A 12720-nucleotide genomic window follows, 5' to 3' on the forward strand; every position below is an offset into this window, starting at 1 on the left:
AAACCCAAACTCATTGCCATCGAATCTGTGTCGACTCATAGGGACGCTATAGGACAGAATAGAACTGCCCCTGTAAGTTCCCAAGACTGAAACTCTATGGGAGCAGAAAGCCCAATCTTTCTCCCGAGAAGCACCTGGTGGTTTTGAACTGCTGCTCTTGCAGTAAGTAGCCCAGTGCACACCATTCTAAATCTACCTGAATCTGAAAATTCACCCTCAAAGTAAATACAGCTTACATTGATATGACTATAAGGAGACACTGCCAAATCTATAATCAGTGGTCAATTTTAATAAACCTCTCTCAGTGTTGATAGGTAAAGCAGACGAAAAATTAAGCATGAAGAAAATTTGAACAACATAATTAAAAATCTTTAATTAGCTGACATATCTAGAACTTTGTATCCAACAATTATGGAATCTTTATTCTGTTGTATTACATATAGCTCATTTAACACAGTCTTCTACCACACAACAATACAATTAAAATTTATAAATAATAACATGTAAAAGTAAGACTACATTGGGGAATTAAAATAGGATAGGCTATAAAACCAGTTTGTGTAATATCCCATTTAGGGAAAAATTATGTTTTTTGAGGAAAGAGATACTAAAATTTTAAGAGTGGCTATTTATGATTAGGTGACTTTTTGATTTGCTTTATGTTAGAAGAACTTTTCTAAATTGTTGAAAGTATCCTGTTAGAGCATGTATTTTTTCTAATTATACAAACAACAACAACAACAATTATCTTATTTAAGATAACATGTAGAATAATTAAGTCCTGAGGTGGCATGAAGGATTCCTTGGCTATTCATCCAGAGGTTGACAATTTAAATCCACCCACAGTTACCTCCAAATAAAGGATTGGCAATTTCTTCTGAAAGGCCAGAAACCCCTAGGGAGAAAGTTGAGGCTGTCTGTCCCAGTAAAGATTTATAAAGCCTCAAAACTCAAACTCACTGCCATTGAGTCCATTTTGACTCATAGTGATCCTATAGGCAGTGTAGGTTGATGGAACAACTTGCTATAGCAATAGTCTCCTAACTGGTCTCCAACTTCCTAATATATTCACTTGCCTCAAACACTTAGAATAACTCTTTACCTTAGCCTCCAAAGATCTATAAGGGCATTGCTCCAACCTACATGTCCAATTTTTACTTCAGCACATTGTCCCAGACTTACTCTACCTCACGGACAGTAACTTTCATCTCCTTGATGTCTGTAAGTTCTTCTCATCCTGAGTTTTTCATATTTGCTGCTCCCTTGCATGTAGGCGTTGGGCTGCTAGCCGAAAGTTCAGTGGTTGAAATCAATCAGCTGCTCCACAGGAGAAAACTGAGGCTGTCTTCTCCCGTACCAATTTATAGTCTTAGTCACCCTATATAGGCTTGCTCTGAGTCAGAATCGATTCAATGGCAATGGATTTAGTTTTGCATATAGATTGTAGAAGCCTTATTATTCCCATTTCCACCAAGACTTTCTTTGCCTGGCTAAGTCCTGAGCATCCTTCATATTTCAGTATTAACTCCTTGGGGAAGATTTTTCTGCCATCCCTGCCACCACCCCCACCACCCCGACTAGGTTTGGTTTTGCCAATCCTCTCATGTAGGCTAATGCTATACCACAGTTGTGACTTTAATTTACAGTCCTCTTTGTGATGGCTGATTCACTGGGGGGGGAAATGCTGACACGATAAATGTCCCCATGGATTTGCTTTTCTATATTCGAGTTAGCACGCTATTCTCTTTAAAAGAAAGAAAATCCTGTGAATTAGCTGAAGAACAAAACAACAGCAAAACCAATGTGGTTGTTCCTTCTGAGGCCAAGGACAGTGAAGTCGAGTGATGTTTTAGATTTCTGCTTCACATTTCATTGTTCTAGAAGTGCTCATTCATTATATAATTGATACAGCATCACATAACCCAAAGCCCAATTCAAGTGGGCCTGGATCTGCTCTATCTTTTCTTCCAGGGACAACTTGTACAGATTCAGTCAGCTTGAATAATAATGGTCTTTGTAATTAGGGCCAGTACATAGGAAAGAAAGACATTTTCCACTGACTCACGGCTCCTCTCTGGAGAAGAAATATTGGCTACTGTTTCGGTTTGCTCCAGAGTTTATGCTCTAGGATGTAATCCTAAATTCTTAAAATACAGCCTTTAAAAAGATGCTAAGTTCATAAAGAAAGCGAAGTAGGACTCTCTTTTGATTTTGATCCTGTAATATAATGGATTTAAATTCACTAGCTTCCTTTCAGTTAATCCCACCTTCAACATTTGCCTCCAAGAAAAGACGGTCATGGAGGAAATTTACATTTTAAATCTTGGACAACAGCTTATTGTTTTAACATAAGAACTTGCACCCAAATTTCAGCTGCTTCCTTTGATTTGTTCTAGTCACAAACTCTATGCCTCGTACTTATCTACATAATTACCTCTACAAAATATTTGAATATATATTTCCTTAATATTTCACATAGAAATAAATGTTTTAGTTGTTCATCTCTTTCCAAAATATATGCTGACATAACCCCAGTTCTATAATGATGTGTGAGATCAAGTCCACAACCTTGATAATATGATTCTTCATGAACTACTCAGAAGTAAAACCTATGTATTACAGTACAAAAGAGGCAGAGGACATTGGCACAATTCACAAAAAAGGGTTTTTCCAATTAAGAGTAAAGATGGAAAATGAGAGAACAAGATTTGTTAGTGCATCATACTTTTCTTTACAATTCTTTTAAATGTCAAGGATTTCAAGTGACTAAATATAAACACAGTACCACAGAAGGCATGATTAATAATTATTAGAGTACTTAAGGAAAATAATTTTTAACCTAACTCGATCCAAGCATTGAAAGTAGAGCCGTGGAAATCAAATAATATTGTGTTCAAAAGTATTTGATATTCAGGTGGTCAGTATGATGCATCAAACTATTTATTATCTTTTGTTACCTGAATATTCTAAAAAGGACAGTGAGAACACTATGTCATTTGATCAAATCAATGAAAAGTCAATCAAATAAGTCCTTCTGATGATAATAATACCAAATTGCTATGTAACTAAATGCATATAGTATAACTGGTTGTCTTTGGTTCTTCAGGCTACTGAAATTAATGGACCAACCGTTTCATGGTCATATTTCAGTTATTTAATTGACTATGCAGTAATCGGTTCACCTTTAACTACTCTATCCAGCTATAAAAAAATTGAGTAGCTCATTAGTATGAGAAAACAATATTTCATTAGTATGAGAAAACAGTATTTCTTAACAGAGTGATAGAACTATAAATGATGAGAATAACACTAGAATTGAATTTGGGACCTGTCGAAAATATGTCTGTGTAATTTTTAAAACTACAGAAAACATTCAGAGAGCTTTTATTTAATTTTTTTTTTAGTTCTCAACAGTGCCACTTGATCACTTCTCTTCTTGATTTATTAGTTTCATAAGAAATTAACAAAATCCAACTCTCTTTTCATGGGCATGGTGACTTCAAGCATCTCAAATTCTGGGAGATAGACAGCTTTGGCACTATTGCATTCAACAGGATGAGGAAGGGGTAACAGTAGTTTCCTAAAAATACAAAAACAAAACAAGCACCCAGCATCAGTTTCCTAGAGTCAAATTAAGAAGATATTAATTATGATACGACAGTAAAAAACCACACATGCCATCAGAATGAATGATGTTTTTAAAAATGCCAAATAAAAAACAAATCCCAATATTTAATCGTATAAGTATTGCATGAAATCTGCTTGAATAACGCAAATAATATAATAGTGCTCAGGCCTTCAAACTTACAACATTTGAAAGTTTAAAAGCTTCCCTTTTCATCTAACTTGTCCTCATTTGGCATTGTATGTGTCTGGTCTCAAACTATATTTATAGGCATAGAAATAGAACCATTGCAATCATTAGTTGGTTGGACAGATCTGTTACCAGTCATACTCATTTGTAGCTGGAATGTCTGATTAATACCTGAAAACTGGAATGGTTCTATAAAACTTTTGCTGTTACAGATTTAGACGGAGTCTCTATCACAGATGTAGTTACTAAAACCCAGGTTTAAAAATAATTACAAGAATAAATTCATGAAAGTGCTCCTCTCTGATTCTTTCTGTTATACATTGACAACAATTGTCTGTGATGGCTTCCTGGGTTTACTTTGCAGTTTATAGTTCAGTTGCTGGGTAGTTGTATGCTTTAGATACATGACTGGGGACAAGACAGCCATAATTCTGGCATAGTAGCCTGAGTTTGAATTATGCATGGGGTGAGCACATGCTGGTATCAGAAGGAAATTAAATGCATGAGACACTTATTATCTCGCATTCTTGGTAGAGAAGGCCTGAATATCCCTATAAAAAGTGGATTAAAAATAAGCCAGGAGATCCACATCAGTGCAAGACTACAGCATTTTTAAGGAGTACTTATTGAGTAAATGAATAGAGAACTGGCATTTGAGAACAAAACTCGTGAACATGTATTCCGTCTTTATTCATTTGCAAAGCCCTAAGTTCCAGAGACTGAGCTCATTAAAAGTATTTATTAAAAATCTCTGGAACCTAAAGGAGAATTTTCCTGTGACCCTTGTTCCATTCCAGATGTTGGAGGTCAGAGAAATGGCTCCCTCCACCTAAAGTAAGGCAATAGCAAATATTCATTATGTAGCTTGTGACATTTGGCATCTCAAAAAGAAGTGGGCACCAGAAAATAAATGTCCAGAGTCCATCTTTTTAAAGCTATTTACAGTATAGATTGTGCTAGCAGTTAGATGGGCTTTGTTCTTTATTCTATAAATGATAATATATTCACTTTGAGAAGAAAGCAAAGTTTAGTGGCAGTAACTTGCACTAAAAGACAACTATAAATCAGCTGAAGAAGGAGTTCCAATGATAATGTGCACTTCTCTGTCTAGAGAGAAATAAATTCAAAAGAGACAGTTAGTGGCCATTGGAATGATCCATCTATCCCTGCATTTCTGTCTAGTCCTTTGTTGTATGGCTTCACATACTAAATTTTTGAACAATAGAAGTTGTGCAGCCTATTAAGCTCTTAGGGGAGAGGGAGTGTTTTTGTCCAGTCTGCTTTACTGTTTGATATCTGAACAAAGATTTATATTTAAACAAAATCAAATAATTTGCCTTGTACAATTTATTGAAGGACAGGACTGTATCTGTATTGGTGTCCCTCCAGTGTCAGCAGAAGACTTGATGGAGTGAATGAAATCAGTAAATGGAATGTAAATATTCAAATCACCACAAAATGACATTTGACTAATTACTACCAAGTATTATTGTAAGATATGAATAAACATTAGACACAAGCCCGTTGTTTTTGTTGTCATTGTGTGCCGTTGAAAAAGGTTTCCAAGGTTGAAAAACAAAGAGAAAACCCCCTACACAGAAGCCAAACCCTTGCTATTGAGTCGATTCCAGCTCATAGACCCAATAGGACAGAGTAGAACTGCCCCATAAGGTTTCCAAGGAGGCATTCTTTGTAGAAACTGACTGCCAAATCTTTTCCCCACAAACAGTTGGTGGGTTTGAACTCCTGATCTTTGGGTTAGCAGCAGAGCATTTAACCACTATGCCACCAAGGCTCCTCTAAAACTAAAGAACATAAATATGAATATCAAGAAAATGCAACAATAAGATGTATATCTGATAATACACTTTCAGACAACAGCATGATTCCAAAGGATTTTCAAATGTTTAGCAAAATTATAAAAGCCTTAATTCAATCTTCTATCTGTGTCTTCTTCCTTAATTAAGGAAGTTTTAAGAGACAGTATTTCTTTGCATTGAGTATTTAATATATTAGTACAGCATGAACCAGCTGTCCTAGCACAGCCAGGTTTCTGTGTGGAAAAGTATCTTTCTGTGAGTCTTTCATTTAGTGGGTTCTGATAGATATCTGGAATGACAGCCTGGGCAGAGTAGCTGGCTGAAGATTGATGGAGACAGGGAGAACTGGTAGGGAAACGGAAATTAACTCCATGATGTAGATATGTGTATGCTTTTAACAAGTGTGTAAATACCATAAAGGATTGACTGTTCATTTGGCTGACTAGCCTTGTAAAGATTCTGTGGAAAAATCAAATGCACGTATATTATACAATGAAAAAGACATGGTACTTCTTAAACTGAATGATAGCGGGCTAGTGAATTTAATTTTTATCCTGGGCAATTTTGTGTGCGATAACACATCTTTGTAATTATAAAAATGGTGAAGAGTCATTTGATATACAAATATTCATCAGAAGAGAATTTGGGGTTAACTGCGTTATGATGGAATTCCAGATTAAGCTATACACTGCACATCTTTTGTAGGAAAATTTTGCTTTTTATTTTCTTGAAATCCTAAGAGCAACAACGGAGAATTATAGCTATTGATAATGATAGGAGGGGTATGTGCTGGTAGCCGCCTGCTCCTAGCAGGAAGAAATACTCATGATCTGCCACAAAAGGATTGCTGGATTCAACCAATGTGTGCTCACTGCTATACCATCAAATGAAAAGTGAAGAAAGCAATCAGGAATTTAGCTATTTTTTTCTAACACACTCCAAACTAAGAAACAAAACAAAACCAAAAAAAAAAACCTCACTGTCATCAAGTCAATCCTGACTCATGGGACCCCCATAGGACAAGGAAATCTGCCCCTGTGCTTTTCCAAGACTGCAGCTCTTTACAGTAGTAGAAAGTCTCATCGTTCCCCTGCAGAGCAACTGGTGGTTTCAAACTGTTAACCTCACAGTTAGCAGCACAATGCATAACCACTGTGCCACCGGGGCTCCCTAGAGTTAGTTTCAAAAGACAAGTCTGACTTATGCATGTTTCAAGGATAAGTATTTTTATCAGGATTTTACTATAGATGAGTATATTATGCTTCAGAGACATAATTTAAACCCGTGTAACAACAAAACTATTTGGAAATATCAAGATATTTAACTAAACTACTCTATGATCATCCGTATTATTTCACAACCTGATGGCCTCGTGAAAAATTGGTTGTTAGGATGCTCATGTTAAGTCATTGATGACACAACCTTACGTGGATTTTTGAGATGAATACAATCAAATGTAACCTTAGAGCCCCAGAATATGCACCAAATTTAAAGATTTTATTTCTCGTTTTCACAAAATTCAAAGATCTTGCTGCTTTTATGGCATCACTATACAGAAACTACATATAAGACTGGTTTTCATCACTAGCCATTATTCTTGACAGAAAACTTCACATGACTGTCACGAATTATGTTTGATGGAGTCAACCCACTCTAAATATCTGAGTGCAAAGTAGAAAAGTCACCTAGGCATTTCCAAGCACATTGATGTTTGTATGATGTAAATTAGGCATCTAAATGGTTAACTGGCTTTTTCAATTTTCTTCTCTGTTTTGCAACATAAAGAGCCAGACATTCTTAGAGAATGATGCAGAATAACCATGTATATATTTAAAGGAATATTGACTAAAGAGTCATGAATATTCTGTAATAATCTTCAAATCATGAATATTCAAATAATGTTCAATAACACACGATTCCAATCTTAAGTGCTACTCACTTATCAGGAGTACGAAGGTCAAGAATCATTTCCTGGATATCCATTTTAATGTCAGATGGGTTTGTTTTCGGCAGTTTAATTTTAACCTGAAAGACAAAATGGGTAGAAAAATAATGTCTTGGAGAATAACGTTCATTTGACCAGCATAAGGACATATTAATTAATTATATGTTACATGGACAATTAATTCTTATTAAGTGCCAGCTATGTTCCAGCCTGTGTTCTTTTTCATAACAATCTTGAAAAGTAGGATTACCCCATTTTACCTATGAAGAAACTAGAGTACAAAATGTTTAGCAAGTTGCCCAAGGACAACCATCTGGGGTTGAACTGAAGTCACTGTGACTCCAAAGCTTTCTAGAAGCACTTTAGCTGCTTGTCTATATAATTGTTATTCTCTAAAAGCCTATGCCAGTGTGCTGCTGAGTTGAGTACCTTCAACTGCCTTTATATCAGTGGGACACTGTACAAAAGATAGTTAATTTTCATGTGGGTAGATGATAGCATATCATAGTCTCCTGAGATAAACTCCCACACTACCTTTCCCATGAAGTTTGTTAATCTAACAAAAGAGAAATAGCAATATGGTCCTCTTAATGGTTAAGTAATATTTCTTTTAAAATCTTATCTTCCATACTGTATGACCCAGCAAATTCACTCCTGAATATGAGGGGACTTAAAAATAATTCATGGAAAAGTTTAATGGAAAGGTTATGGATGTTTTCCATGAACTTTTTGAATCTTCCTCATATATACCCTGAATAATCTAAAACAGGTGCTCACACAAAAACACGTACAGCATGCTTTTTCTCAGAGCAGCACCATTAACTTTGCCAAAAGGTGGAAACGACCCCAGGCAAACAGATAAATGGATTAAAAAAATTGGTATGTCCACAGGATGGGAGACCATAAAAAGAAATGAGGCACCGATAGACACTATGACTTGGATGAAACCTGCAAATATTGTGCTAAGGATCCATGCATAAAAAGAACACATATTAAAGAATTCCATTTATATGAAATATTCAGAATAGGTAAATCCATAGACAGAAATATTAGTTGTTACCAAGGTCTGGGGGAAAAGAGAAATGGAGAACAATTATTTAATAATAGCACAGGGTTTCCTTTCATGTTCTGATGGTTGTACAGCATTGTGAACATATTAAAAGTAAACTGCCTGATATGTGTACTTGATTTCAATTAATAAAAGTATATATATTAAATTTGAATACAAATTTCATTCATAGTCTTTTGATAGAAGTTCATTAAATATATGTAAAATGGCAGGGGTCTATATGTTCTAAAAGGAAGTTCAAGGTAAATTGCCAAGCCATCCCTTCTAAGGAGTTAGAAACCTTGAAATATTGAACATCTGGTGATTTCATAGCTGGAATGACCACAATTAAAAGAAGAGCTTATCTAGGAAATATGAGCACATGTCAAATAGATAGTGAGACAAACTGGTATTCCTTCTTGTAGAATCTTTAAAAAGGCAACAGACTTTTTGCAAGATAAAATATGTGGACTCGCATGTCTGTGAGATATTTAAGCTATTATTTGTATATAAAACAAGTATTTATAAATAGAGTTCCAGAGCTGATACTATTTAAATACATTCTATCGCCAGTATTCCAAAGAATAAACAAAGAATTAGCTCTTATTTTATGTTTTGAAAATTCAGGTCTTCATAGTTGAAGATACCTTAAGTCAGTGATTCCCAACCTTCCTAATGCCATGAACCTTTAATACAGTTCCTTGTGTTCTGGTGACCCTCCAACCATAAAATTATTTTTGTTGCTACACCATCACTGTCATTTTGCTACTGCTATGAATTGGGCGACCCCTGTGAAAGGGTTGTTGAACCCCTGAAGGGGTCCCGACCTACAGGTTGAGAACCGCTGCCTTAAGTGAAAGTGAGCAGGATGCTTCTCAAAGGGGTAGGTGCTCTACATCAAAGTAAGTAAGCATTCTGTTGATCAAAGAAAGCCCCATTTTCACCGTCAGAACATGCAGGTCCAAAAGTTGAGTTGAAGTGTTCTTTAGTCAAGAATGACTCATGCCACCTAGATCATGGGTTACAATTATTTGTTTCTTTATGAAATAAAAGGGATGATTTCCCCAGGGTTGAAATGACATTCCAAGAAGGAAAAAAGAATTATGACTTATGCACTGAGATTGGGGTAAAACGTTTGGGTAGAATTTTGAAGTAGTTATTAAAATCATTTGCAATTCTAGTGAAGGGTAATTCAGAAACAATTCACTAATTTTTCCTCCAGAGGAAATTAAAATTAAACACTAAAGTGCTTTCAGAGGAGGGACAGGAGAAGAGACAAATGAAGTGGAATGGTACACATTAATATCGCACAAGATAAAAGATTCCATGAGGAATGTGAGCAGAAAAAAACCAACTCCTAAAGCATAAATCAGGCTTCTTCAGAATACTTTAAAAGAATACCTGGAAAATAGACATAGTTATTCAAAGACTTTTGATTGTAACCAAGCTCACCTTGTCCAACAATAGTAAAGACAGGATATCACTGACACTAAAGGGTTTGATGGCCCCATCTTTACCTGGGATGCAAATAGAATTCTTTTAAGAAGTAAAATAAGAAAGACTGGGAAATTGTTCATGGTAAATTTTCAACCTTTTGGAAGTTTAGCCTTTCGTAGCAAACTTGGGTCTGGATTCTGGATATTATGGTTTTCCCATAAACCAAAAATAAACTCACTGCCATTGAGTCAATGCTGATTCACAGGGACCCCTGTGGGTTTCTGAGACTAAATGTTTACAGGAGTAGAAAGTCCAGTCTTTCTCCCAAGGAGCTGCTGACGGTTTCAAACTGCCAACCATGTAGATCACAGTACAACACGTAAGCCCTACACCATCAGGGCTCCTGGATGTGTCCCATGTTAGTTATCTATTGCTGCATAAAGAATTAACTTCTAAATGTATAGCTCAAACAAGAACAAAATTTTGCGTTGTGTACTTTCCATGGATTATAAATTCAAGATCACTTAAGTCAAGATATTGATTGGGGTAGCACCAGCTGACGCTTGACTAGGGCTAGATGATCTGCCTTCCAGATGGCTCACTCATATGGTCATAGGCAAGATGTCTCAGTGCTTCCCCACATGGTCTTCTTCATAGGACTGCATGAGAGTTCTCATGGTTTAGCAGTTAGCTTTGCCCCACAAAATGAATGACCCCAAAGAGCAAAGCAGGAGGATGATGTCTTTTTTAAATCTAGCATCAGAAATTACACTCTTTCTGTAGTATCCAGCTGGTTACATACACTAGTGTTATACACTGTGGGAAGGGACACAACAAAGGGGAGAGTATCAAGAGATAAAGATCACTGGGGGCCATCGTGGAGGCTAACCAACACAGTACCAATCACTACACTTTAGTTTAAACCTCAGCCTTCTGGCCTTGTAAATACGAAAGAACAGGGAAAGTGGCCACTAAATTAGAAATTATGAGATCTCTTCTTTCCATTTCAGCTTGTCTTCAGACAAGTAGTTAAATTGTGTGGTTAGTCTCTAGGAATTCACTTTGGGGTTTTCTTGGAGAGAGATAAAGGTAGGGTAAATTGCATCCAAACGGTTTTTACACTCCTTTGATTTTTTTTCCCTCCTTTGTGTGTTGTAACAGATTTGGTTTAATGCCAAAGCCTTTGAGGGAGGTCGTTATTATGGGATTGTCATTTTGAGTTTTACATCTCCTCTTTCCTTTCATGTTCTTAGGGCAGATTTATATGACAAGATGGTTCCTGAAGAGATAGCATTCCTGTAATATATAAGTGATTAATACAGGCCCCCAGCTCCTTGATTTTGTGTCCATGATCATATTACAAGATGTTTAAAACTGACATGAGAAGTTCCAATACCAGAGCTCCACGGAGGTTATCTATTCTTGGTTTTCTCCTCAACTGTCACTTCATGAGCATCAGAGCAGGAGAACAAGTTGAGGCCAAACTTAGCTCTACCTTGGCCAGTCTTCACTATTTACTGAAATTGCAGTGAAGTTTAAAGATACACAGAAACGCTTTAGCTGACAGTTTGGGAGAGATCCATTTTTTAGGTATGAGTTCTAGGTATTATAAAAATGTATTTGACAGGAGGATAGCAACCACCTCAAATACATCTGATTCTTGGGAAAGAAGTTGAGACTAGTTGAGCTACCATTTAAAATGTAACAACATTAGAAAATTTTTATTAACAGTTTAGATAATTCTCATCCTGGATTCAATATTTTGTTTCTTATTATGCAACAATATGAGATTCCCTTTTCTTGTTATGTAACAGTGTGAGGTTTCCTTTTCCATTGCAGCCATACAAAACACTTTATTGAAACTCTTATTACTATGACAAGATAATGATAATCTGTAGAAAAATTAAAAAAGAAGGTTATGGAGCTCTACTTTAAATGATATAAATATCTACCTCAAAAGAAGTAAAATATAAAGACACATAGTCTCCAAGACTAGGACATGACATCAGTGATAATATTTTTTAAATTAATAGATAAATTTTCTATGATTAATCATTCCAAAACATTTCATGACTATACTGCCATGCCTGTCTTTTAAGATCAACCACCTATGATGCTCTTTACTCGTGAAAGTCAAGACTACACCCAGCTGGCTCTGGCGTAAGACAACTCATCCACAGGCTTTCATACCTCCACCGGCAACCAGTTGACTCCATAAAACTCGTTACTCTTTTATGACCAGTTGTCAATAACCACAAGAAGATTTAGACTTCAAGTCACCCTATATCACACACCAATTCCATATGGATTTTCATATCTCCTGTATGTGTCTATTTCTTTACCCTTCACCAATCCCTGAAATTAAACCCTGATATTAGGCCCTCTGAAACACATCTAATTTCTTATCTGAATATTCTCCTCAACTTCTCACTCCTACTTGAAATTGAGTCTCCCCTTTTGGCACTGATTCACCTGCAATCTTCTAAAACTTATATCTTTCCTCCTTTCTTCTCTCCCTCTCCCCACCCCCAGCTCTGTCTCTCTCTGTCTCTCTTTTGCTACTATCTCATTCACATTACTGATCCTGCCCCTTCCCTCTAGTTTGTTTCTTGGTTTTGTTTTTTTTAATTCTCATGTCCTCGAACTATACCATCAG

The 12720-nt window shown here is 36.1% G+C and overlaps 1 protein-coding gene across 1 annotated transcript in view; it reads right to left on the minus strand.

Annotated features, from left to right (window-relative positions):
* Positions 1–326: 326 nt before the first annotated feature.
* The window catches only part of DNAAF6 (dynein axonemal assembly factor 6), a 61692-nt gene continuing 49298 nt past the window's right edge, over positions 327–12720 (minus strand). Inside the window, exons 6-7 of the mRNA XM_075539124.1 lie at positions 7574–7659; positions 327–3580 (exon numbers count right to left, since the gene is read on the minus strand). Coding sequence (XP_075395239.1) covers positions 3451–3580; positions 7574–7659 — 216 coding nt within the window. The 3' untranslated portion in view covers positions 327–3450. The remainder of the gene's footprint in view (positions 3581–7573; positions 7660–12720) is intronic.

The sequence above is a fragment of the Tenrec ecaudatus genome, chromosome X, assembly GCF_050624435.1.
Source record: "Tenrec ecaudatus isolate mTenEca1 chromosome X, mTenEca1.hap1, whole genome shotgun sequence".
Lineage (NCBI taxonomy): Eukaryota > Metazoa > Chordata > Mammalia > Afrosoricida > Tenrecidae > Tenrec > Tenrec ecaudatus.